Genomic DNA, 25,714 nt, shown 5'->3' with positions numbered 1-25,714 from the left:
CCGCTTCCATCTGGAACTGACTGGACTCCACTCCATTAGCCACGGATAGACACGGTGACGTATGTGAGGCCACCCTGTCGGCCCTGACCTCTGGAAAAGATTTAGGGTCCCTCTCCCGGCTGCAGAACCCAGGAGCCGACTGCATGGTTGGAAGCTTTGGGGCCCCTCCCATCCAAGATGTTCCAGAGCCTCTCAATTCCACCCCCCACCCCAACCACACCCAAGACACCCCCAGGAGCACAGGTGGACCAAGACTCAGGCTGTGGAGGGCTTTATTCACTAGACCCAAAGAGCCACATTGGCCCTCTCCTGGTGTCCCCCCACCAGTCAGCCAATGTCCTAGACACCCGGCCACTGCATATACTGCGGATCGTCCCATGCTGCTGGTCCCAAGAGCGCATCCGTGGTGAGGGTGGCCCGAGTGTGATGGCCGCGCCAGGTGGCTTGAAGCGTCTTGGCTGCCACCTGCTGCTGCACCAGCTGGCGGCGTGCGCTGAAGCCCCTCCACGCCGACTGGATGGTCGCGGCTGCCTTATTCTGGCGACGGGACTGCCGGGGGCTCCCGGGGGTTGTCTGGGTGCCAGAGCCCCATGGGACGCCTGCCTGGACTCTGGCGCCCCGGCCCATGCCGTGCACCACCCGAGTAGGCAGGGTGTGGCCACACATGTGGCACGTGCGGGGGCTGGAACCCACGAGCATCACCACACTGGGCGGGCTCCCCGCCCTGGGACTCAGGGACTGGCAGAGGGGGCAGACGTGCGGCTGGCAGGACTGGAAGCAGCGGTGGTCAGAGGTCGACCCGGTCCTGCCGCCCATCTCGGCCCACACGCCCTGGAGCAACGCTGGCGGGGTTTGGCCCCGGCGGATACAGAAGCCTCGCCATACGGCTTGGATGACGGTGGCAGCTCTGGAGAGCCGGGCCAGGTCCCGCCGCACACGGTAGCCACGCCAGGCGGCCTGGATGACGACAGCCCACTGGTGCCACGCTTTGATGGCGCGGCGTGCCAGGTAGCCACGTGTGCACGCCTGGATAACGACCAGAGCGCGGATGATTATCTTCTCCATGGCCTGCATCGATGCCATCGGCTTCCCCGGCTGCCTGGGATTCACCGCTGCCTCTCTGCCCACAGTGTCCCCCGGCACAGAAGCCCTGGGCAGCTCCCACGGGCCACCAGGGGTCACTGCGCGGTCCACGGGCCCGACAGCTCCACTGGGGACGGCAGGGTTCCGGGCTTGGCCACCAGCTCTGACGGCGTCCGCGGGGCCCTGGAGTACAGCGGGAGTCAGGAGTGCCCTAGGACTATCTGTAGGAGCCACAGCGCTCTGGAAGTCCCGAGACCCCCATGTTGGCTCCTGGGTTAAAAGGGGCCTCCGGGAACCGCCAGGTGAAAACTCATAGCCCAGAGACACCCTCTGAAACTCTGGGTGCAGCCCAGGGATGCCCATGTCGTGTGTTGCCTCAGTACGCGTGACTGGTGTTACGGCTGCTGGCGTAGCCGGGAGGTGTTCGGGACTTTGCCGTGAGGACCTGTGGGCCTGCTCTCGCACGTCACGTGAGGGCACGATCCTGGCTACATTATCATCTAGCATTTCCGACACAAGACTACCAGGCATGGACCTATAGGATTTTCTAGAGCCAAGAAACTTGTGGCTGGTCTGAGCCGGATCCCCAGATGCTGGCTTCTCGTGTGGTCTGGGGACAGCTTCTGTCTGGAACCCACCAGATGCTGCCCCACTCACCCTGGGCGGATAAAGCGGCACATGTGAGGCCACCCTGGCGGCCACCGACCTCTGGGAAGTCCTGGGGGTCCCCATCCCAGCCACCGACCCTGGGTGCAAACTGGATGTTATAATGCTGCCATGGGCCAGCTTGGGTGACCCTGCGACTATGGTAGAAGCCCCCGCCTCGTGGGCGTGGCTCTGGGGCACGTGATCCACGAAGGGGTTCTGAGGCACAATGAGAGCCACCGAGGGGCCCTGGGACCCATGAGCCGCTGTTGCCCGTTGATGAGCCAAAGGAGCTCTGACAGACTCCACGTGCACACTGGGGACCCTGCTAGTTGTCACAAAGTGGGAATTGGGGGCCCCCCAAGTGGTTGCTGACCCCTGCTGCAGAGCTGCAGTGACGCCACCTGCCCTCCAGTGCTGGGCAATACCCAGGGACTGGGGAGGGACAGGGGCCATGCCACTGGTCAGCGACTTGGTTTCACTGGGAGCCACCTCCTCCAACAATGGCTTTTGACCATTGGGAAGGAACTGGAGGCTGTGGTTGATGTCAGTTGACGGGAGGCTATGGGACATCCACGGGGTTTCCTCGAGGACTATGGACTCCCCACTGGATTCGGACGCCTGGGACAGAGGCTTCTCCGGGTCCTCTGGCTTCAGCATGACCTGGTCATCTGTGGTCTCAAATGGCATCATCCCAAAAGTGTGGCTCAACTGTGAGGCTCTTTGTAGAACCGGGGGCCTTTGGTGCACCCTCCTGGTTGTGCCACTAACTTCCCCAGCCCGGGGATGAAGTTGAGCCAGGCCAATGGCACGGGATGCTTGGAAGGGGGCTATAGACCCTTCCCCAGCCAGGGATCCGTAGTAAGGACGGGGAGTGATCCCGATCAGCATGGACCCCTGGGGAAGGCTCTGGGCCACATTTCCGACTGTGGGGGGCAGGCCAGCTGCGCTAGCCCTGGACCCCAGAACCAGGCCCCGATTCAGTCCCCCAGCCATAGATGCTGGAACCACAATAGAGGCCACAGACTCAGGGGAGACATTTGGGGCCACCTCACTCGCCACTGAACCTGGGACAAGGCTCGGGGCAGTGAAACTAACTGCGCATCTTACAGGGAGGCTCTGCCTCATCCCACCAGCCCCAGACGCTGCAATCAGACTGGGGGCCACAGAACCTGGACACAGGGTCCTGGTCATGCCACTGGCCACGGAAACCAGAGGGAAGCTCTGGGCCACAGCACTGACCATGGGACCTGGAGGGAGACCCTGGCCCACGCCCCTGATCACGGATCCTGGGGGAAGGCTATGGCTGATACCATAGATCACACACCCTGGGGGAAGGGTTTGAGCTACACCACTGACCACGTAACCTGGTGGAAGGTGGGGAGGCACGTCACTGACCACGGGCCCCGGAGGCAGGCTTTGGCCCACACCTCTGATCACAGACCCAGGAGGAAAGCTGGGGGACACACCACTGGCCACAGCACCTGGGGCCATAGCTGTGGCCATCGTATTGGCTACAGAACCTGGCACCAGGCCACTGTCTGTGCCCATCACAGGCTCCTGGCTGACAGCATTTGCTTGCTGGTAACCTGGTGCCACAATTGTGGACACAGAAGGATGCTGGTGGTTCAAAGGTGTTGGGAGATCGACATTGACCGGAGACATATTGGGGGCCACGCTGGCCTGGGAAAACTTGAATGGACTCCTACCCCAACTGTTGGGCACTGAAGCCTGGGAGAAACCAGGACCCGCCTCTGAGGCTTGTTCACGAACCAAAGGGACACCTGCCACAGAGCCCGGGGATGCCATGGGGGTCGTCCCACTGGCCACCTGAAACTGGTCTGGGTCCACACCAGTTACCGCACTTCTCTGGCACACGCTCCCTGCGGTGCCTGGACACACAGGTCCCGGAGACACTCTTAGGAACATACCAGCAGCCAGGGTCCCCCGAGACATATTTGGGAACATGCCAGCAGCCATGGCACCTGGGGACATGCTGGTAGCCATGCCCCTGAACAGAGCCCCGAGAGATATACCAGTTCCCTGGTCTAGACAAGGGTCCTCTCCACCAGCCACGGGCACCTGGTAGAGGTTTGGGGCTGAAAGAGCAACAGCTGAATGTGCAGTCCTACTTGGGCACCTCCCCCTGACACTGAGTGGCTGATGAAATTCAAGGGACACCTCACTGAACTCAGGGGCCTGGGGGTGTGAGGCCACCCCACTAACCATTACAGGATCTTGACATGGGTCCACCCCAGGGGTCACAGATGGCTGGCTCAGACCTTGACCCGTGCTGCTGGTCCCAGATGGATATGATGCACTCGGGGGGACTTCGGTCACAACCGATGGATGACGCCGACTCGGGGCCACGGCATTCACCCTTGATGAGGGTAGATTTGAACCCACTTTAGGGGGCCGACTTGACTGACCAACTGCACAGCTAGTACCACTCATTACAGATGGTTGGAATAGGCTGAAGGGCTCCCTACTGGCCACAGGTGCCTGGGCTAGGCGGGGGGCCACCCCCCTGGTCACAGATGGCTGGGCTAGGCTGGGGGCCACTCCACTGGTCACAGATGGCTGGGTTAGGCTGGGGGCCATCCCACCAGTCACAGGTAGCTGTGTTAGGCTGGGGACCACTCTACTGGTCACAGATGCCTGCATTAGGTTGGGGGCCATCCCACTGGTCACAGATGGCTGGGCTAGGCTGGAGGTCACCACACTGGTCACAGGTGGCTGGGCTAGGTTGGGGGCCACTCCACTGGTCACAGGTGGCTGGGTTAGGCTGGGGGCCATCCCACCAGTCACAGGTAGCTGTGTTAGGCTGGGGACCACCCTACTGGTCACAGATGCCTGCATTAGGTTGGGGGCCATCCCACTGGTCACAGATGGCTGGGCTAGGCTGGGGGCCATCACACTAGTCATAGATGGCTGGGCTAGGCTGGAGGTCACCACACTGGTCACAGGTGGCTGGGCTAGGCTGGGGGCCACCCCACTGGTCAAAGATGCCTGGGCTAGGTTGGGGGCCACCATACTAGTCACAGATGACCAGGCTAGGTTGGGGGCCATGGCACCAGTCACAGATGGTTGGGCTAGATTGGGAGCCACCCCACTAGTCATAGATGGCTGGGCTATGCTGGGGGCCACCACACCAGTCACAGATGGCCGGGCTAGGTTGGGGGCCACCCCACCAGTCACGGATGGCTGGGCTAGGCTGGGGGCCACCACACCAGTCACAGATGGCCGGGCTAGGCTGGGGGCCACCACACCAGTCACAGATGGCCGGGCTAGGTTGGGGGCCACCCCACTGGTCACAGGTGGCTGGGCTAGGCTGAGGGCCACCCCACCAGTCACGGATGGCTGGGCTAGGCTGGGGGCCACCACACCAGTCACAGATGGCCGGGCTAGGTTGGGGGCCACCCCACCGGTCACAGGTGGCTGGGCTAGGCTGGGGGCCACCACACCGGTCATGGATGCCTGGGCTAGGTTGGGGGCGACCACACTAGTCAAAGATGGCCAGGCTAGGTTGGGGGCCACCACACTGGTCACAGGTGGCTGGGCTAGGCTGAGGGCCACCCCACCAGTCACGGATGGCTGGGCTAGGCTGGGGGCCACCACACCAGTCACAGATGGCCGGGCTAGGTTGGGGGCCACCCCACTGGTCACAGGTGGCTGGGCTAGGCTGAGGGCCACCCCACCAGTCACGGATGGCTGGGCTAGGCTGGGGGCCACCACACCAGTCATGGATGCCTGGGCTAGGTTGGGGGCGACCACACTAGTCAAAGATGGCCAGGCTAGGTTGGGGGCCACCACACTAGTCACAGATGACTGGGCCAGGCTGGGGGCCACGACACTGATCACTGATGCCTGGGCTAAGTTGGGAGCTGTCCCACTAGTCACAGATAGCTGGGCTAGTATGGGGGCCACCCTACCAGTCATAGATGGCTGGGCTAGTTTGGGGGCCATGGCACCAGTCACAGATGGTTGGGCTAGGTTGAGGGCCACCCCACTAGTAATAGATGGCTGGACTAGGCTGGGGGCCATGGTACCGGTCACAGATGCCTGGGCTAAGTTGGGAGCTGACCCACCAGTCACAGATGCCTCGGATAGGGTGGGGGCCACTCCACTGGTCATAGATGGCTGGGCTAGGCTGGGGGCCACCCTACCGGTTATAGATGGCTGGGCTAAGTTGGGGGCCACTCCACCGGTCACAGACGGCTGAGCTAGGCTGGGGGCCACGCTACTGGTCACAGACGCCTGGGCTAAATTGGGAGCCACCCCACTGGTCCCAGATGGCTGGGCTAGGCTGGGGGCCACCTTACCGGTCACAGATGCCTGGTCCATGTTGGGGGCCACCCCACCTGTCACAGATGGCTGGGCTAGGCTGGGGGTGACCTTAGTAGTCATAGATGATTCAGATAGGCTGGGGGTGACCCTACTGACTATAAGTGGCTGTTGCGGGTTTGGAGCCATGGTATCTGCTACTGATGGCAGGGAGAGGCTTGAGGTTAATCTACTGGCCACAGAGGGCTGCTGATACATGGTAGGGGCCACGTCACCCAAAGACACACTTCTGGTCAGTCCTGTTCTATAGGATTTCTGGGACAAGCTCTTCTTCAGATCCATGGAGCTTTGGCCTGAAGACACATCCCTCTCATCCGGATCATCTGAGCCCCAGTGGACACTCAAGGTCACATGACCGGACACTGAGCTGTGATACAGAATGGGCATCGGCTCTGAACTCGCAGAGGGAGGGTGGTGGAGGTTTGGAGTCGTGTGTGGCCAGCTCACCTCCCTAGTTTCTTCCCTGTCTCCAGGCCCCTGAGGCCCCCCCTCGGCCTCTCCAGAGAGGAGGGCATCTCCCCGGATGTCCCTATCCAAGCTGGCCTCCAAGGACTCCTCCTCCACCAGGTCGATAGCAGTCAGACTGGCCACAGACATGGTGGAAAGGCTGAGTGAACTACAGCTGGGCAATGAGCTCTGGGAATTACTCACATTCGGGCCACAGTCTGTGGAGTCTGGGGACAGGCTTCCGGACAGGTCATTGTCCAGACCCTGTGGCAAACAGGCCACCAGTTCATTGAGTATACGGCCGGCCACTTGCTCCCGTGGGCAGTGCCCACTGGAAATGGTACCCTCGGTCCGCTTCCTCTCCTGCCGAGGGATGGCTGTACCGGGCAGGGGGTGTGCCAACCTACTGCCTGGGGATGCTTGGAACACACTGGGATCTACCTGAGTCTTGAGTGCCCAGCGATGACCGGGAGCTGCGGAGCCAGGCAAGAGACCTAGGCTTATGTCACAGGCCTTGGGAGTCTGTGGTTGGGCTAGGGTTGCTTTGCTCACAGCGGCAGCCCTCCGTGGACCTGAGGTCGCCTTGCCGATTCTCTCCCTAGGGTCCGGGGAGGCCCGTTTGTGATTTGAGGACTGAGTTTTCTGCACGGCGTCCTCACGGACCACAGATGGCTGTCGTGGAACTTTAGTGGCCGATGACCGGTATACGACGGGGGGCACCTTGTTGACCCCGGAGGGCCGACACCAACAAACGGATCCCCCATAGGCAGCGACACACCAGTGGGAGTGGGAGGCCTTCCCGCCACCCACAGTGCGGGGAGGCATAGCCCGGGCCACCCTGCCCTCCCTCGACGAGGCCCACGGATGTGGGGCCACCCTGCTGACATGTGGCTTATGGGAGCTCTGGGCTGTGCCACCGGCCACTGACGGCTGGCTGGTGCTTGGGCCCACACCGTTGGCAATGAGCGGCTGCCACAGACTGGGGGGGCAGCTGCAGGAGGGGTGGCCTGGGCAAATCGGGGCCCGTGTCACTCTCCACGGGGTTGAGATCCGATTCCAATTCACCGGCCGCTGGGGGGAGGCACACATTTTCCTCACTGACCTCAAGAGTCAGATACAGGTTTGAGGAAGAGTCCCTGCTGGGCCCCATCTCCCATGATGGAGTGGGGTCCAGGGCAGCAATTAGGGGGTACTGATGAACAGTGGTGAGCACTCTACTAGTTAGGGAGGCACCCATGGAGACCACCGACGAGCAGGGTGACCCCCCGAGCATGGCCCCATCCCCCATCTCTGCTAAGAACCCGGCAGTCCTGCCTGTGAAGAAGCCCTCCCAGGCCCCATCCTGGGGAACCCTGACCTTGCTGGGTTGTGGTCTCACGGGGCCTAGGGTGGGCCCCCACGCAGCTGATGGGCTCCCCACCTCCACTGGGGTCGGCATCACAGTCATCCTGCTTCCTGCTGTTTGCGAGGTGGCCTTGGGGAGGACAACTCCGGTCCTCAGGGCTGCCTGAGACAAAGACTGGCTCAGGACCGCGCCTAGCTCCCCCTGACACAGGGCCTGGCTCAGGGCTGCCCACTCCTCCTCCGTCAGCGCCTTGCTGAGCATGCCCGCCAGCTTGCCCTGCTTGGCCTTAGCGAGTTTTGCCCGGAGCTCGGTGGGGGTCAGGGTGCGGGACAGGGCAATGCCCAGCTCACCCCAGGACAGCACTTTCATCAGCGCTGTGCCCAGCATGCCCTGGGGCAGGGCCTTGGTCATCGTGGCACCCAGGACTTTCTTTGTCAGGGCCTGGTTCAGGGCTGCCCTCACTTGCCCCTGGGAGAGGGCTTTCGCCAGCAGGGCACGGAGGTCCTCCTGGGAGCCCAGCTCGGCGGCCAGCTCGGCACACAGGGAGGCGAGCTGGGAGGCTGCCAGCTCTTCCTGGCAGGGTGTGGCTGGGCCGGCCATCGACGGCTGGGCCCGGGTAGCTCCACTGTCACCCCAGGATTCAATGTTGCACGTGGGGTGTCTGGCAGATGCCGACAGGGGCATCAGCATGCTCTGGGTCTCAGAGGACCCCTGGCATGGGCCCTGGGTGGCTTTGCCCTGTGCATGGCTGTGGGGCTGCATCTGGGTGAGTCTGTCCTCTGGCTTGGCTCGGGGCAGAGTGCCAAGGGCACCAACGTGATGACAAGGCTGGGAGGAGGCCTTGAACCCAGCCAAGAGCGGCTGCGACTGGGTCTTGCTGCTGAGCTCAGCAGGTTGGTGGGTTGCATAGAGGCACTTGGCTGCTTCTGTGACCAGCTGGGCCTGGGAGTGCACTTTGGTCAGCCCGGTAGGCAGATGTGCTTGAGATTGGACCTTTACTGCTCCTGTGGCCAGATGTGCTTGGGACTGTGCTTTGGTCAGACATGTGCCCAGATGTGCAAAGGATGGCGTCTTGGTCAGCTTGGCAGATGGACGTGCCTGGGACAGGGCCTTGGACGGACATGGGCCCAGATGTGACTGAGCCTCAGCTGTGGTCAGCTCAGCAGGTGGCTGTCCCTGGGACAGGGCCTTGGTCAGCTTGGAGGATGGATGTACCTGGGGTAGGGTCTTGGACAGACATGTGCCCAGATGTGCCTGGGGCAGAGTCGCGGTCAATTCAGCAAGCAGCTGTCCCTGGGACGAGGCTGTGGTTGAACATGTGGCCAGCCGTTCCTGGGGCAGAGCTTTGGCCAGACATGTTCCCGCGGCCTTGGCCGGACATGGGGCCGGCTCGCCCCGGGGTAGGACCACAGCTGTTTCTACAGGCACATACACTTGGGATTGAACCTTCATGACATCGGTCCTCAGGTGTGTCTGTAATGAGGACTTGTTCCTGTCCTCAGTCACTTTTGCCCATGGCGAAGCCCTGGGCGTTTCAACGGCCAAACTGGTGTTGGATACTGTTTCCGTTTTCACCTGTTTCTGGGAGAAGGTCTTGATTTTTTCAGCTTCTAAAGGAGGCCTGGCTGGAGCCTTAGGGGTCCCAGCCCCCAGATGTGGCGGGGGAAAGTATTTGACCTTTCCCTCAGGCAAGGAGGAGCGGGATGAGATCTTGACCATCCCTGTTGTCTGCTTTGCATCCACCACAGCCTTGGCCTTTGGTCCGTTCAGATACGTGTGGGATGAGGTGTTGGGAACTCCGGCTGCCGCTGCTGCTGGAGGTGAAGACTTCAGATTTCCAGCTGTTGGAGGTGGCAGGCACAGGGTCCTGATGATGGCAGCCACCGAGCGGAATTGGGCTGGGGTTTTGGTGACCACGGCCGCCAGACGGGCCTGGGGAGGTGTCTTGGCCATCGCCGGCACTGGGCATGTCTGGGGCGGAGTCTTGGTCATCGCGGCCACAGGGCGTGTCTGGGTTGGGGGCTTGATCATTGAGGCTAACAGGCATATCTGTGGTGAGATCTTGGCCATCATGGCTGCCGGTCGTGTCTGGGGTGAAGGGTTGGTTATGGAGGCTGTTGCTCGCATCTGGGCTGGGGTCTTGGATACGGGGGCTGCTGGGGATGGCTGGGGTGGGGTCTTGTTCACCATGGCTGCCAAGCATGACTGTAATGGGGTCTTAGTCGCTGCGGCTGGCTGGGATGTCTGGGGTGAAGTCTTAGCCACTGCAGCCACCGGGCATGTCTGGGGTGAGGCCTTGGCCCCCGGGCCTACCTGGTACATCTGGGGTGGGGTCTTGGTTGCTGTTGCCGTGGGCGTCGAGCGTGGCTGGGGTGGGGTCGTGTTCATCATGGCTGCCAGGCAAGACTGGAGTGGGGTCTTGGTCATCCGGGCCGCTGGGTACATCTGGGGTGGGGCCTTGGCTACTGTTCCCGTGGGCACTACACACGGCTGGGGTGGGGTCTTGGTTATCACAGGGGCTGGGCCTGACTGGGGTGGGGCTCTGAAGACCTCTGCTTCCATGTGGTCCTGGGTCTGGGTCTTGAGCGATCCGTGAACTGCCGGGGCACACCTGACAGGTGGTGGTGGCCCGGGGGCTCCTGGCTTGTTGGCTCTGGCAGTTACTTGCTTGGTCTTCACTGTGTCCCCTTCTACATGGACAAGGCAGGAATTTCTGACGGTTCTTGTCAGCAGGCGCGGGCGGCACTTTGCATCTAGACTCACCGGGCATGGAAGCCTGATGGCAATGGTCTGGTGTGGTAGGAAGGTGACGCTGGGGCCTCCAATGGTACAAGGGACCCGTACGCCAGGCTGTGGAGAACTCTGGGTCTGCAGGAGGACCAGCTGGTGGGTGCAGGCAGCCAGGCTGTCGGAGGAAGGGAACTGGGTCTCTTTGCTCACCATGATGGGCTGAGCCAGAGGGGACTTGCTCTCTCCTGGATGCTGGAACCGCACCTGCTGGGGGGGGTGGTAAGGGATGTCCCCCTCCTCCACTCTCACTTTTTTCTCCGCCGACTTGCCAGACCGGAGGAGACGCTTGGTGTTGAAGTGTTGCCAGGCCTCCTGGATGGCCTTTGCTGCCATCATCTGGGAGGTCAGCTTTTGCCGGAGCCGGTGGCCTCTCCAGTTGGCTTGGATGAGGGTGGCTGCACGGGACAGCATCATGTCCATCTCATCTACCAGGATGTTCTTGAAGGCCTGGCTCTCAACCACAGCCCGGAGGCGTGGGATGTGACGAGTCACCTTCTTGTCCTTGTCCAGATCTTGCGGAAGGCTCTCCTTGGAACCAAGTGGCTCATGCTGAGGTTTTGGACGCAGTGTCCGTGCTTGGTCTTGGAGATTGGGGTCGGACTGGGGCTGGTACAAGCGCTGCCCATTGGGTGATAACTGGAGCTGTGTTGCTTGCTGCATTGTCTTTCTTCTTGAGCAGGTCAGCTCTGCCTGTGAAGGGTGGCAAGGAGGTAGGTGGTCAGGGAGTGGGGTCATGCAGGCAAGAGGTCTCCTTGCTGGAGCGAGCACTCCAGGACCTACATCTTCCTGCTCTTGGCACCTCACAATCTTCCTCCTCTCCTTTGCAAGCCCTCTTTCTCCTGGCCACCTACCGCGGTGGCCTTTGGTACCTACGTCTCCCTCATCATCCCGTGGCCACTTCAATGCTGGCACAGTGCACCTGCTCAGTTAAATGTCCAACCACCTTCTTGCTTTTTGAACTTCCTTTATATCTGGAACATAGTGTGAATATAGCACTGATCACACTATTTTGGAAAATTTCTGGGGTGTGTGTGTGTGTGTGTGTGTGTGTGTTATTTTTTGCCTCTCCCCATTTACTATGAATTCCTAGAAGGCTAGAACCAAGTCTGAGTCATTTCTGAGTCCCCATCTCGGTCACAGGGCCTGGTTTCAGGCTGTGAGCAGGTGAGTGTTGGGTGGGTGGCTACATTAATAAATGAGTGGTTGAGTGGATTGGAAGTTGGGCAGATAGGTGGACGAATGACTAGATATGGAAGGGATAAATCTGGATAAATGAATGGTGAGTGGGTTGGAAAGATGGATAAAGGGTTGTGTGGAAGAATAAATCGGTAAATGAAATGGATGAATGAATTGATCAACAGATCAACAAATAAGGAAATGGACACATGGATGGATGGATGGATGGATGGATGGATGGATGGATAAACAGATGGATGGATGGATGGATGGATGGATGGATGGATGGATGGATGGATAAACAGATGGATGGATGGATGGATGGATGGATGGATGGATGGGGAGAGAGAAGGAGGGAGGAATGGACAGATGGGTAGACGAATGAGTAGTGGATGGATGAAACCTGAGTAGATAAATGGGTGTATGAATGAAGAGAACCGAAGGAATTGAAGAGATCAATGAACAGGAGGTAGACTGATGGCTGGATGGATCAGAGAATAGATGCTGGATGACTGGTAGATGATGTGTAGATCAACGACAGATGGAAGGATGAGTAGAAGGACGAGCGGGTGACTGCGGTTTCCAGAAGTACCTTGGTTCAGAGGGAGGTGGGATATTGCCAAGCAGCCCTGATGCGTAACCTGGAGTGTAATTCACTTGTCTGGCAGAAGCCCCCCCCCCATCCCTGCCATCTGGTGGGAGCAGCCAGATTTCTTTTCCCAGCCATCTGCATACCTTGAAGGGCCATAGAGTTGGAGAAGGAGCAGGAGGAGAAGGTGCAATCTCAGAAGCCAACTTGTAAGAGGAAGCAGCCTTCATTCAGTCCTTCATCTCATGCAATGTGCAGCAACACTGCCCTGGGCTGGCTCTGACCTCAAGACCAACATAAGAAGAAATGTTAAAAAGCAGACAGACAAAATCCCTAAACCCTAGCATCTCAAAACAAAAATCAAAAGACTTTTAATTCCACAAAGATGAATGTACAAGAGAAGTTCATTCTAGTGTTACTCAGGGTTTTGTAATGTTTGTTTATTGTGAGAGACAGAGAGAGAAAGAGTGCGTGCGAGCAGGGGAGGGGCAGAGGGGGACAGAGAGAATCCCAAGCAGGCTCCATGCTATCAGCACAGAGCGTGACGCAGGGCTCAATCTAATGACTGTGAGATCGTGACCTGAGCTGAAATCAAGAGTTGGACACTTAACTGACTGAGCCACCCAGGAGCCCCTAATGTTATTTTGTACATATAAACAAAACAGCTAGAGATAGCCAAAAAGGTGATTCCTAGGGGGTCAGTTACAAGTGCATAAAGAAGGATGTTCAAGGATGTTCATCACTGTATTGTTGAAGAAGAGTAAAAACTGAAAACCACCCGAATGCTTATCAACAGGAGGCGGCTTAAATTACACAGAACAAGGGGGCCTGGGTGGCTCAGGTAATTAAGCATCTGACTTCGGCTCAGGTCATGATCTTGCAGTTTGTGAGTTTGAGCCCCATGTCTGTGCTGACAGCTCGGAGCCTGGAGCCCGCTTCGGATTCTGTGTCTCCCTCTCTCTCTGCCCCTCTCCTGCTCGCTCGCTTTCTCTCAAAAATAAATAAACATTAAAAAAAAATTGTTTTAATGTACTCAGAACATTCATACAGCGGTATGCAATCCAGCCATCAGAAAGGTGTCCAGATCCACAAAAAGGGCTCAAATTTAAAAGATGGACACAGCATGACCACTTGAGGAAACTGTCGGTATCTTGAAGGCGATTCATCAATTCCACCCTGACATTTACACTCAAGAGGTCCACGTGTTCATTACACTCACCCCAAACCAGAAACCGTCCAAATGCCCATCAACAGAAGACTTAAATTCAACCATATCAGTAATTGATATAATAGACCAAACACTTTAAGACAGAGATGATCGAAATAGATTTGTTTTCAAAGACCCACGCGCTGCCTCCTTTCACAATGAATGTTGTAGCATCACCTATGTAATGGCTTGAATGTCCTGCCCCAGCCCCGTGTTCACCCCAGCCCCAGGACAGGCTGGGTCCATTCAGGACAAGCATCAGTGTGAACTGAATCATAACGGCAAATGGGCCCGAGGCTGGTTCTCCTGGAGGTGGGCACAGTCATTGTCCCCATTTCACAGAGGAGAAACCTGAGGCCCGGAGAAGCCAATATACCATATTTCTTATTTCTTTGTTATTTCTGATTTGCCTCCCCGCCAATTAACTATGAGCTGCCCATGGGTAGGGATGTCTGCCTCTTTTGTTTGCTGTTGAACCCCCAGTGCCTAGAATAGTCATACAATAGGTGCTCAATAGATGTTTATGGATAGATGCATGGATGGATGGATGGATGGATGGATGGATGGATGGATAGATGGATGCAGCCCAAGCTTCAGAACTTGGAGAGAGCAGCTTCAGGATCTGAAACGGCCTATCCCAGAGTCTGGGGTTTCATCAGCCACATGGTTCAGCCCTTTCACTGAGCTCAATCAAAATGAGTGAACAGACAACGGAGTGAGAGGGGACAGGAAAAAGGAAAGGGGCCCCCAGACATGTAAGCTGAGCTGGCTTGGAAATTTTGAGTAAACCCCTCTGAGCCTCAATTTCCCTGTCATGCAAGCTAAGACCACTTTCCCGGCCTCCCAAGAAACATGATAGGCTCTCCAGGCTGGGACCCCAGGCAGACAAACCCACCGTCAGGTTTTTGGGGGCGCCAAGCACCCCTGGTCTAAGGGACTGAAAAGCTGACCCACTTCTTGGAGTGGCCTGGAGAGTCCAAGGGGACTCTGAGGTTGCTGGAGGCCAGGAGAGAACAGCCCAGTCTCCGTGTACTCCGCCCCCCAAACCCTCCACCAGCCCCACTCACCTGCCCCTGAAGCTGAACTGACCGGCCCGAATGGCCAGCCTTGGGGCCCTGGTGGCACAATGGCTTTGTGACTCACAGCCAAGTTCCAGCCAATCCCCACCAGCAACTCCTGGGGAAAGGGGGTTCTAGAAGGCAGACCCAGTGTGGGGGCAGTACCTAGATCAGGGCTGAGGGTTATGGTGGTTGCTACATATTTCCTGCCTGTCCTGAACAGAAAATTAGGGCCCTGAGCACAGAGGGGGGGCCCGAATTCTTCCCCTACACGTGTCTCAAGGCAGACTCAGTCTCACATACCTTGGGCATTTGTTGAGCACCTAAGTTTGTAGTGGGACCTCATCTGGGTCTGGGGACACAAACAACTCAAATAACTTGGGGGTGTGAAACTGCTAGGAAGGAACCAAAGAGGGGGTGGATGGGCTGAGTCCCAGAGGAGAAGGGGTTAGTCACAGGAGAGTTGGGGGAAGGGCATCCCAGGTGGAGAACACAGCTTGGGCAAAGGCCCTGAGGCGGAAGAAGTTAGGCATGGTTAGGGAACGTGGCAGCTGATGTGGTTGGAGGCGAGGGAGAAGAGGGCCGGAGGTGGAGGACAACTGAATAGGGAGGAGTCAGAGAGGAGTACGGAGTTTGGGTTTTATCAAGAAGGTTCTGGGGAGCCATAAGAGGGGTCCAGAGCAAAGAAGACACTGCTGTTGTAAAAGGCCAGGGATTGTCTGTGTCTGGCTCTGAGGATAGGGGCTCCTTAGAGTGAAGCTAGGCCCAAGGTCCCTTGGGGTCCCCATACGGGCCTGGCAAAACTGGGTATTGACTCTGAGCCACAGTCCTGAAGGGGAAAGTGAGGCCACCGTCCCCATTCACCTCCTGGGGCTGGGCTGATGCCCGGTGTGAATCACACTGCTGGCCGGGGCTGGGGCTGACACACACCTTGGCCTCGGCTCAGCAGGGTCCTGCCAAAGCCACACAGCCCGGCCCAGCAGCCTCTGCCTCGCTTCCCTGGGGGTTGCTGGGGAACAGCTTCCAAGGCCAGCTGGGTAGCTGAGGGAAGAAGTGTTATCAGGCTCCTAGCTGTGCAAAGGCCCTGAGGCCAGAAAAGAAGTAGTTTGGGTGGGTGGGGAGGGTGCCTGGAGAGACACTGACCTCTCCAGGGCCAGATGCACTCAAGGACTTTTTTTTCCAGAAAGGTTTCAAGTATGGGGTCAGATCTGTGGTTTCCAACAAAGCCCCCGTGTCACATGCTGGTGAAAACATAGGGCCTCCACTTAGACCCAAGGCTCCTGGGAGCCAGGCAAGAGTCTAGGGTTCTAGCCCCTGCTCTGCCATCTAGCAGGGGCGGGACACAGTAAGATATACTTGGCCTTCGTCCCTGGTCCCTGGCACTCTTCTCCTGAAACTCTCGGAATCTCTGAGGGTGATAAGTGTCTTTTGTAAACTAAAAGATGAGTGATGGCTGGGGACTAACAGCTTCAGGATGGGGGCTGGTCCCCAGAAAGACCAAGGCATTAGAGGGTTGGAACTTTCAGCCCCACCTGCCAGACCTCCTGGGAGGGAGGAGGGGCTGGAGATTGAACTAATCACCAAAGGTCAATGATCTAACCATCATGCCTATGGAAAAAGACCACTGGGGTTCAGAGAGCTTTTTAGTTGGTGACCACGCAGAGGTACCGGGAGGGCGGCACACACAGAGGGCGTGGAAACTCCACCCCCCTTCCCCTTGTGCGTGGAAACTCCACCCCCCTTCCCCTTGTATCTTGCCCTGTATATCTCCACCTGGCTCTTCCCGAGTTGTATCCTTTAAAATAGTCCAGTAATAGTAAATAAAGCACTTTCCTAGGCTCTTTGAGCTGTTCTGGCAAGTTATAAAAACTGGGGTGGGGGTCATGGAAACACTTGGTTTCTAGCTGGTTGTTCAGATGTCCCAGGTGACAACTTGGGGCTTGCACCTGGCATCTTTTTTTTTTTTTTTTTTTTTTTTATGGTTATTCATTTTTGAGAGACAGGGCATGAGCAGGGGAGGGGCGAGGAGGGAGGGAGACACAGGATCCGAAGCAGGCTCCAGGCTCTGAGCTGTCAGCACAGAGCCCGATGCGGGGCTTGAACCCACAAACCGTGAGATCCAGACCCGAGCCGGAGCGACTAAGCCACCCAGGTGCCCCGTAACTGGCATCTTAAACGGGGATGGTCTTGTGGGACTAGGACCTTCACCTGTGGAGTCTGTGCTAACTCCAGGTAGTGTCAGAACCGAATTGCAGGGCACCTGGTGTCTAGAAAACCGAATTGGTTGGTGTGGGGAAAACCCCCCAACACATTTGACGTCAGAAGGATTAGGAATAAAACAGTTCAGGGGGGGTGTCGGGCACATCTCCCAACCTCCTGGGCCTCCCCTTCTCTGTAGATTGGGGGCTGCACGGGGAACACTTGAGTATCGTTATTATTCTTCCCCCAAAGCGATATGGGAGATGTTACCTGGGCATGAACGTACCCATTTCACAGCACAGAAGGTAGGGGGGAGAAGGGGAGAGGACTTGGTTGAGGTCACGCAGTGGCAAATTGGCAAGTGAGGACTCCGTCTCCTGAAGAGTGAAGCTCTGCCCCTAAAACATGGCTCTTGGCCCCCTCTGTATCAAGACACCCCCAGCTCAGCTTCAGCCTCTTTCTCGCTCCTGGGCCCCCTCCTGAAACGTCTGCCTGAAGGTAGGTGGTGCTCAAGAGGAGGTCACATGGTTAAAAACCAACCCCCAAAGCAGCTCCCGAAGCCTTGAAAAGTGGGCGGCCAGGGTGATCAGAAGGAAGAGTCCCACCCTTTCAATGGCAGAGGGACTGTGGGCATGTGCCGTTCCTTCTTTGCACCTGTTTCCCCATTTATAAAACAGGGACGATTCATTTGCCTTCCTTAGCAGGGCTGGGTATACAGCTGGCGCTCAACACATGACCACCAGCTTGACTTGCCCTGTGCCTAGGTCCCTCCAGGCCCCAAGTGAAGCAGAAGCCCCGAACCCAGGGTCTTTTGCCCACACAACAGCAAGGGCCAGAGCAGGCAGGGGAAGAAGGCGGCCTGGCAGTCGAGGCTCTGGAGGTGAGGTCCGCATGTCCCTTGCAGTCTCCCGAAAATTTCAGGCTGTGTGACCTCAAGTTACTCAATCTCTCTTAACAGTAGTTTCCTCAAAATGGGAGAGTAGGATGTTGAGAAGGGAGAGGTCTTCAGGGAGTACTTGGAAAATCCTGACTCCAAGTCAATGCCCTTAAAGGACGATGGCACAGAATGTAGCTCTAACTCCAGTCCTGGAGGCAGACTGCCCGTCAGACCCCACCTGGGCCACTTTTCTTCTGGTCCTGAGATAGCATCCCCATCCACGGGACAACGATAAGAGGTTACACTGAGCACCACCTGTAGCCAAGCACCACTCTGTGAACATCCTCCAACTTTGTGGGACAATGTTAAAACTGTTCTGCCCATTTTACAGACACAGTTAACAGAGGCCCAGAGGTTCAAGTTTCGGCCTTTTCCTGCCTGCCGGTACTGGGCCGTCCTCTTTCCATCTTGGTGTCTCTTCCCCAAAGGAGACAACCGTGGGCCCATTAGTTCCAAAAGCTTGTTGGAGGTCCCAATGTCCCCCACCTAACCAGGACATGAGTCGGCCCCGAGCCTAGGCGCGCCTAGATGGCGCTCGCTGCGCGCCAGATGTGCAAGGCCCCTCCCGGACGCCGGCTCTCCTCCGAAGTAGGGGCGGAGGGAGGAGGGGAAGGAGGCAAGGAGGGGGAAGGGGAGCGTGCGGGCCAGGCCCAGCCCAGCCCGACAGGCCCCGGCGGGGGAAGAAGGAGGCAGAGAGCCGAGCTGGCGTAACGAGACTTTACTGAAAACAGAAAACCGGGCGAACCAAGGATTACAAACCGGAATGTGGACTCGTAGCAAAACAAAACAACAGAACAAAAAGGGCGGGAGGAGGGGTGTCGGAAAGACGGAAGGGGGGGGGGGAGCAAGAGCGAGGAAAGGGAAGGGAGTTTTTTTTTTTTCTTCTTCCCATTTCTTTAAAAAACCAACACAAGAAAAAACACACACACACAACCAACGTTTGTTCCCGAGTAGAAACATAAATAGGGCAGAATCGAACACTCTGTTCTTCTCTCTTCCAAAGGCAAAAAAAAAAAAAAAAAAAAAAAGTAAAAGGAAAGGCAGGGCTTGAGGCTGCGCCCCCTCGGAGCCCCCTTCGGCAGCGGTGTGTACAACGGGGCGGCCGGGGCGCGCGGGTTTGTGCAACACTGGGTGGCCGCGCTCGGGGAACAGAGGCAGCGCGAGGGCGGGGGGGGGGGTCATGCGCTTGCCCCCCGGGAGTAGGGGGTCCAGCTTGTCGAGTCTGAGGCGCCCTCTCCGAGTCCTGGGCACCCTCGGGGGGTCCTCAGGGACCGCGCCCTCTCGGAATCCCGGCACCCTCGGGGTGTGGGGGTGTCCCCGGGGCCGCGCCCTCTCCGAGTCCGGGGCGCCCACGCCCCCCCCCCCCCCACGCAAGCCCGCCTCCCGGGGAGGGGGGCCGCGCATGCGCCCCGCGCGCGGGCTCAGTACGCGGACACCTGGTGCTGGGGCAGCAGCTGGCAGCCGCTGTTGACGTGGCTGAGGACCTTCTGCTTGAGCTGCGCCACCTGCTCGCGCAGCAGGCTCGCCGTGGACGCCAGCTCCGTGTTCTGGCTCTTGAGCGTCTTGACTTTCTCCTCGAGGCGCGAGATGCGCTCCAGCTTGCGCTTGCGGCACTTAGAGGCAGCGATGCGGTTGCGCAGCCGCTTGCGCTCCGCCTTAATGCGCTCCTGCGTGTCCATGTCGATGGGCGACAACGGCGGGCTCTCGCCGAAGCTTGGCACGTCGGGCACCGTCTGCGGCTCATCCTTGAGCGCCGTCAGGCGGGGCGGCCCCAGCGCGCCTGGGGGCGGCGGCGGAGGGAAGGGCACAGGCTCGGCGGCGAAGGCGACTGTCGCAGCACCCCCTGAACCTCCGGTGCCGCCCGCATAGCTGCTCAGGTTCGCGTAGACGGGCGCCTCGGGCGTGGCTGCCGCCGGGGCCAGTTCGCCAGGAGGCGCGGCGCCCGCAGCCGTGCCCGAGGGTCCTCCCGCGGCCGCGGCAGCGGAGGCCGCGCCCGCGCCCAGCTGGTTCTGCTTGTGCAAGTCCTCCAGGGCCTTGACGAAGCCCTCAGCAAACTCCTGCTCCTCGCTGGCCGCCACCTTGGGGTAGAGGAACTGAGTGCTCGTCGGTGTGGTGGTGACCAGCCCGTTGGACTGGATGATTAGGCGCTCGAGCTCCGGCGAGGCGAGCTTGAGCAGCCCCAGGTCGGGCGAGGCAAGCAGGCCGTCGGGGGGCGCCGCGCCTGGGGCGCCGTCGGTGCGCAGGGGGGCCGGGGGCGGCGCGGCGGCAGGCTTGAGCGCCGCCGCCACCTGCTCGCTCAGGCTCAGCGTCAGCGCGTCTTTCTTCATCATGCTGCCAGTCGCCGCCGTCGGGGGCGCCCCGGGGAACAGGCGACCCGGGGACGCGAAGCTACCACCGCCACCACTGCTACTGACGCCGCCGCCCAGGCCGCTCAGCGCCTCATCGCCGTAGAAGGGTGTTTCCATCCTCCGCCTCCCCCGCCGCGCCGGCCCGGGGGGGGGGGGGGAGTGGCCGCGGCCGCCCGGGGGGCCTGCGCCCCCCCGTCCGCTCGGCCCTACGCCCGCCCCGGCCGAGGCCGCTGCGCCCGGCCCTCCGCTGGCGGCGGCTCCTACGCCGCGCACTTCGCGCGCCCTCTTATAGCCTCGGCCCAGCGCGATGAGCTCACTGCCCCCGCTCGCCATTGGGCGTGGGTGACGTCGCTCATTTGCATGGTGGGGTGGGGCCAAGTCATTGACGCCCCCCTAGCTGCCGTTGCCCCGGTGACGCGCGGTAAACCGCACAACAGCGCGCTGCCTTGTGGGTTGACGTCATGGGGGCGGACCCCGAGCCCGGACCCGGTTACCCCGCTCCCGCCCCGGGAGCGCAGTGTACAACCAATGCCCCCAGCGCTGCCTCCCGCCAAGGCACGTCCCGGGTGGCGTGATGAGCCCGGCCACCAGCCGCCTGCCCGCCCCAAGGCCCCGCCCCGCATCCGCGCGTGGGGCCCCGGCGGGGAGGGGGCGGGAGCGGGGGCGGTGCCGGCCTCCGGGGACCGGTGGGGGATGGGGCCCGGATGATAAATAACTCCCTGGCGCCCTCCGCTCCACTACGCCTACAAGTGCCTTCCTTACCGCTCCACTATTCTGGCTCTGTACGGGCTGGGGGCAGAGGGCCTTAGGGAGCTGTTCCCGGTGGCTTCCTGGGCATGTTGGCCAGATCTGCCAGTTTCACCCCCACCCCAAATCTCCAGTGATGTGTTTGCCCCAGAAAGACGAGGGAAGGGAGAGGAGAACTGCTGGAAGCTGCTGAAAGCGCTTTGATCCTGATACTTTTCACTGAGGAGTCTAAAAGTACGGAGTCCAACTTCCTGACTTTACAGACTGAGAAACTGGGGCTTACTAAATTGTGACCGGGCCTGACCTCTTATTCACCTGGTAGAACCCGGGCCTCCTGGGCCTCCTGCTCCTGGGCAGCCGCCTACAATTTTACCCTGCATCTGCCAGGGCCTGCTGTGGGTCCCGAGGTGAGGGTGATGGACTATAGCCCCTCCCCCGTCGCCCCGTTTCCTCAGCGGCTCTCCCTTCCGGAATGTTAAGGCAGGGAGCCCATCTGGTCATTGTTACCTGCTTATTATTATTTTGTTATTGTCAGTGCTCAACGGGCCTCCTGAAAGACTGGCTGGGGATGGGATATGAGGGTGTGGGGAGAGGGCAACCTCTCCAACACTCCCTAGGGATTGTTGGGACATCTAGGTCTGGCTGACAGCTCCTGCACACAACCCCTCAGGTAGACTGAAGGTTCCAAGGACCCTTCTTCCACGGACTCCCTCTGACCTTTCACTTTCACCTTCTCTGAGCCTTGGCCTCTCAGCTCTTCTTCACTGCCTCAGGGCCTTTGCATGTACTATGCCCTTTGCCCCATGCTCCCTTCCCCACTGCAAATCCTAATGTCCTCAGAGAGGCCACTCCCACTCACTGTATTTCCATTATATCCTTGGAAGCATTCAGAATGACTGGATGGACCATAAATTTCCGGAGGGCAAGGACCTTTATCTATCCTGAACCTGCTGGTCACCAACATCCAATACAGCACCTGGCTCAGTGTTGAAGGAGAATGCTGCCTGGCCTAGTTGCTGTGGCAGTCTCTGGCCTCAGTTTGTCTGACTCACCTGTGGGCATGAACATTCCCAGTCCCCAACCCTAGTCTTCTACCTCCCTACCTCATCCGGCCCTGCCCCTGATTGGGCTCTGGAGCAAGAAGGCCATGAAGGAAACTGTCACCAGGAGCAGGAGGCCTGCCCTGGTGGGCAATGGCCCAGGGGTGTGAGTGTGTCTATATCCACACAAATGTCTGTTTGTGCCTGTGTTGTGTTCATGTATGGGTCAGTGTACTCAGGTGTGTTCACACACAAGGGCAGGTGTCTGTGTGCCAGTGTGGGTTCATGCACATAGATCTGTGTGCCTGTATGTATACACATATATGTATACTTGTGTATACGTATGTGTCCATTTGTGTGTTTCTAGGCACGTAGGTCTCTGTGCCCTCCAGACCTGTCCTCTCAGGTCCCAGCCTGGGCAAAGGGACCCCTGATGAGAGGGGATCCTGTCCCCAGCCTGTTGCTAGCCTTGCCCTGGGACCCTGCTCTGGGCCTGTGCAATGGGGCTAGATTGGAGGAGATGGGGCCATGCTTCTCTCCAAGGCAGGACATGAGTGGGTGGCCTAGATAGCCTCCACCCTGACCTTGGGCCTTGACCTTAATAAGTGGGTGAATGGTCTGGCGAAATATGGGCAGAACCTACCGGGGCTGAAAAACTGACCAGCAAACAGGCCTTGGGAAATGGAGGCACAGGGAACCCAAGGCAATTCACCTCTCTGAGTCTCAGTTTCCTCCTCATGAAAATGGAGTGAATAATCTCACCTCCCTCGTGGAGTATTGTGATTTTTGTTTCTTTTCTTTTTTCTTTTCTTTTCTTTTCTTTCTTTTTTTTTTTTTATTATTCAGTAAACTCTACCCCCATCATGGGGCTAGAACTCACGACCCTGAGATCAAGAGTCCACATGCTCTACTGACTGAGCCAACCAGGTGCCTCAAAAAATATTGTGGTTTTTATTGGATTTAAAGGAATAGAGCTCATAAGTGCTTTCTATAATTGTTTTATGTTATTATTATAAGGCTAGCCTTAACTGTGTATGGTTGTTTGGTCTGGAGTTCCTTCAGCCAGAAGTGCCCTTCTATCCAACAGGCAAATTGCTACTCTTGCTTCAAAACCCACTGTCTCCTCCTCCAAGAAGTCTTCCCTATCCACACCCTCAAGGAGTCCCCTAAGCCACCCCCCACCCCCCACCGTCTGGCTGAGCCCGTCCACCATCTGTATTGGGCTCCGTCTGCCCCAGATGGGGCAGGGGAGAGTCCTGTAAGCTGGGCAGACAGGACCTGTCTTGGCCTCTAAGTATGGGGAGCTGCCCTGGGCAGACTCTGCCGCCCCACTTTTCAAGGAGTTGAAAAACTGGCTCCTTCAGTCTCCTCTGCTGTGCACCTGCTGTTCCCTCTGACCCAACACCTTTTCCTACCTTCTCCTTTCTCCTAGCCAGAAAGCCCTCTGGGACACCCTAATACTGCTCTTCCATTGGGACCAATCCTATCCCCACTCATCAGGCAGTTCAATAGGAGGCCTGAATCCATCAACCAGCCATATGCAGTGAACTAGGGGTAATTCCTATTCTCTCATTCATTCGACAGATGCTGGCTGAGCACCTACTGTGAGCCAAGCGATGGGGACACACACGAATGACGCAAACACCCTCACCCCGCACCTGGTCTGAAAGAGGAACCTGTCAAACACTGCTTCAAGGAGGCTGAAGGGTGCCCCCTCCATGGACGGGGGTATGTTTTAGAGTTGGGTGATCTGGGAGGTGACGGTGAACGAAGGAGAAGCTGGAGCAAATCTTGAGCTAATTTGAAGGCCCAACATCCCAGACTGTGGGAACAGCAAAAGCAAACGCCCTAGGGCAGAAACCAGCTGGCCACATTGATGGAGAGAGGCAGGTGGCGCTGGATTGGGTGAGCCAGGGGAAGCCAGAGGGAGAGAAGGAAAGCAAGGGTGCAGGACTTCTACAGAACCGGTGGTATTTGGCCCAAGAGTAGTGGAAGTGGCTGTAGAAGATGGGACTGAGGGAGAAGTCGGTAACAGGGCTCAGCCTGGACTCTGCATTTTCGCCCTTCCTCTCCCAGCCCCTCCAGGAGTCTCAGGACATTATCTCACTTCCCAGATCAGCGTCCAGGGAGGGTGCGGGACCCACCCGGTCGAAAGAATCCCCAACCCCTACCCCCACCCACCCATCCCCGTTTGGAACGGAAGCTGAAACTAACCCCCACCCCTCTCCCAGCCACGGCTCTAATCTCCGCCGCTCTGGCGCCTCTTTCTCGAGAGCGAAGAGTTTACCCTTCTTGTTTAAAGCGACCTGCAACTCGGTTTAATGTTTAGGCTTTATTTGAAGACCCAGAGAACTAAAATCTACTTGATGAAACGGAAAGCCCCAAAGAAAGAGAAAGGAGTTAATCAGGAAGCAGAAAGGGGTGAGGCGGAGGGGACCTCTCCATGGGGAGGTACGCGGGGAATGTCCCGCGGCGCTCGGGACACCGCGGGGCTGGGTAGAGTTTGTGGGGAACGTCCTCCGACACTTAGGCCCCACCGGCTGGTGAGGGCGGGGCTTGCGATCACAGTCCCCGGGTGACGGAACCCCGCTAGGGGGCCGGGGGAGGGGCGCCGGCCTTGGGCCGGGGGCGCGTCGGCCCCGGCGCATTCCTGAGGATCAGGTTACCGGCCAAGGCGGCGGCCCCTCCCCTCCCTTCCAGCCTGGCTTCCGCCCTCGCCAGGGGCAGGAACCACAGTCACCTCCCCCGTCCTGTGCAGGTGCTTGGCCAGCCGCAGGGAGGGGATCCACACCCTGTCCTCTGGGCCGGCACTGGCGCTTTCCAGTCTCACAAGACCATTTTACAGACGAGGAAACCGACGCGTCCTCAGCGCCTTTTCAGCACTGGTGGAACCAGACTGATAGAGCCTGCTTTACGACCCGTGGCCCAGTTGACTCCACCGAGGCTGCAGTGTCCCCAGCCTCTCGTAGGCAGGCCGGGAAGAGCGGCTCAGTCTAAGTCCAGTGTTCATTGATTGTCCTGGGTGAGCCCCGAAGGGCGCCGGCTCAAGGAGAAAACCACGCCTCACAACACCTTCCCTACCAGATTCGTGCGCTCATCCAGGGAACTCTGCTGTATACCCAGGCCCAGGTTAGGCCCTTTCACAGGCAGACTTTAAGAAACCAGAAGGTTTGGGGGTCAGAGGGTGGTGAGTCCGACTTCACTAAAGCAACAGCAGAAGCTGATTTGTTTTGAATTTGGTTTTCTTTTGGCCAGCCTCAAGCATCATCAATCACCCCTTCCACCACCCACTCTTGAGCACCTACTGTGTGTCCGGGCTCTGTGTGCTGGGGGAGGGTTTTCCATCATCCCTCATCACCTCCTAAGCTGATCCTCGAATAGAAGACAGGACAGAACCACCATAATGAAGAAGTATGCTTTAGGCTGATGTCACTCTTTCTCCTTCAGGTCGACCCCTTTTTCTGTTTTTACTTGGGTAAATATATTTCAAAAGGGAAACTTCATGTCACCACCAAGAATGGAAACCAGTTTCTCTTCCATAAATAGAAGGAAAGTGAAAAACGATGAAATGAGAGCAAAACCCAGGCATTCCCTCCTCAAGGACACTCTGGGCCAGGCCCAGAGTGGGAATGTCCAAATATCCAGAAAGCACTAAAGGCAGAGAATCCCCAAGCCAAGCCAAGAAGAGTACAGGAGGGGCCACAAGGGTAGTTTTGTCCCCTAGCGGCCCAGCACACAGTAGATGGTCAGTGATGTGCT

General features: G+C 58.4%; 2 protein-coding genes and 1 long non-coding RNA gene across 8 annotated transcripts; 1 reads left to right on the top strand and 2 right to left on the bottom strand.

The window, feature by feature from the left end:
• Positions 1-255: 255 nt before the first annotated feature.
• IQCN (IQ motif containing N) lies at positions 256-14,778 on the bottom strand. Of its 3 annotated transcripts, none has more exons than XM_058727433.1 (4): positions 14,694-14,778; positions 12,566-12,698; positions 7,877-11,344; positions 256-1,266 (listed from the first exon to the last, which is right to left on the bottom strand). In XM_058727433.1, the coding sequence occupies exons 2-4, from the start codon at positions 12,647-12,649 to the stop codon at positions 340-342; spliced, it is 4,479 nt and encodes a 1,492-aa protein (XP_058583416.1). In that variant the 5' UTR covers positions 12,650-12,698; positions 14,694-14,778; the 3' UTR covers positions 256-339. The 3 variants fall into 3 exon arrangements, with proteins under 3 accessions (XP_058583416.1, XP_058583415.1, XP_058583418.1); XM_058727432.1 differs by having other exon boundaries at positions 12,566-12,703; positions 14,694-14,760; XM_058727435.1 differs by lacking the exon at positions 14,694-14,778 and adding an exon at positions 11,435-11,625 and having other exon boundaries at positions 12,566-12,678.
• A 3,745-nt stretch (positions 14,779-18,523) lies between these two features.
• JUND (JunD proto-oncogene, AP-1 transcription factor subunit) lies at positions 18,524-20,385 on the bottom strand. The gene has a single exon (XM_058727468.1). The coding sequence runs from the start codon at positions 20,283-20,285 to the stop codon at positions 19,242-19,244; it is 1,044 nt and encodes a 347-aa protein (XP_058583451.1). The 5' UTR covers positions 20,286-20,385; the 3' UTR covers positions 18,524-19,241.
• Positions 20,386-20,755: 370 nt separating this feature from the next.
• LOC131510375 (uncharacterized) lies at positions 20,756-25,473 on the top strand. Of its 4 annotated transcripts, XR_009261020.1 has the most exons (4): positions 20,778-22,882; positions 23,540-23,683; positions 24,187-25,084; positions 25,211-25,473. It is a non-coding gene; the product is annotated as an uncharacterized LOC131510375 (long non-coding RNA). The 4 variants fall into 4 exon arrangements; XR_009261022.1 differs by lacking the exon at positions 25,211-25,473 and having other exon boundaries at positions 20,756-22,882; positions 24,298-25,179; XR_009261018.1 differs by lacking the exon at positions 25,211-25,473 and having other exon boundaries at positions 20,756-22,882; positions 24,187-25,179.
• Positions 25,474-25,714: the final 241 nt, after the last annotated feature.

This window comes from Neofelis nebulosa, chromosome 4 (genome assembly GCF_028018385.1).
Source record: "Neofelis nebulosa isolate mNeoNeb1 chromosome 4, mNeoNeb1.pri, whole genome shotgun sequence".
NCBI lineage: Eukaryota > Metazoa > Chordata > Mammalia > Carnivora > Felidae > Neofelis > Neofelis nebulosa.
This window is presented reverse-complemented; position numbering and strand designations above follow the sequence as displayed.

Excerpts from the sequence above, each read along its gene's own strand:
- IQCN (XM_058727433.1), bottom strand. The coding sequence starts at position 12,649 with ATGAAGGCTGCTTCCTCTTACAAGTTGGCTTCTGAGATTGCACCTTCT. Across the intron at positions 11,345-12,565 it reads CAACTCTATGGCCCTTCAAG|GCAGAGCTGACCTGCTCAAG; the intron begins GTATGCAGATGG and ends CACCCTTCACAG. Across the intron at positions 1,267-7,876 it reads TGAGACCACAACCCAGCAAG|GGCCCCGCGGACGCCGTCAG; the intron begins GTCAGGGTTCCC and ends GCTGTACTCCAG.
- JUND (XM_058727468.1), bottom strand. The coding sequence starts at position 20,285 with ATGGAAACACCCTTCTACGGCGATGAGGCGCTGAGCGGCCTGGGCGGC.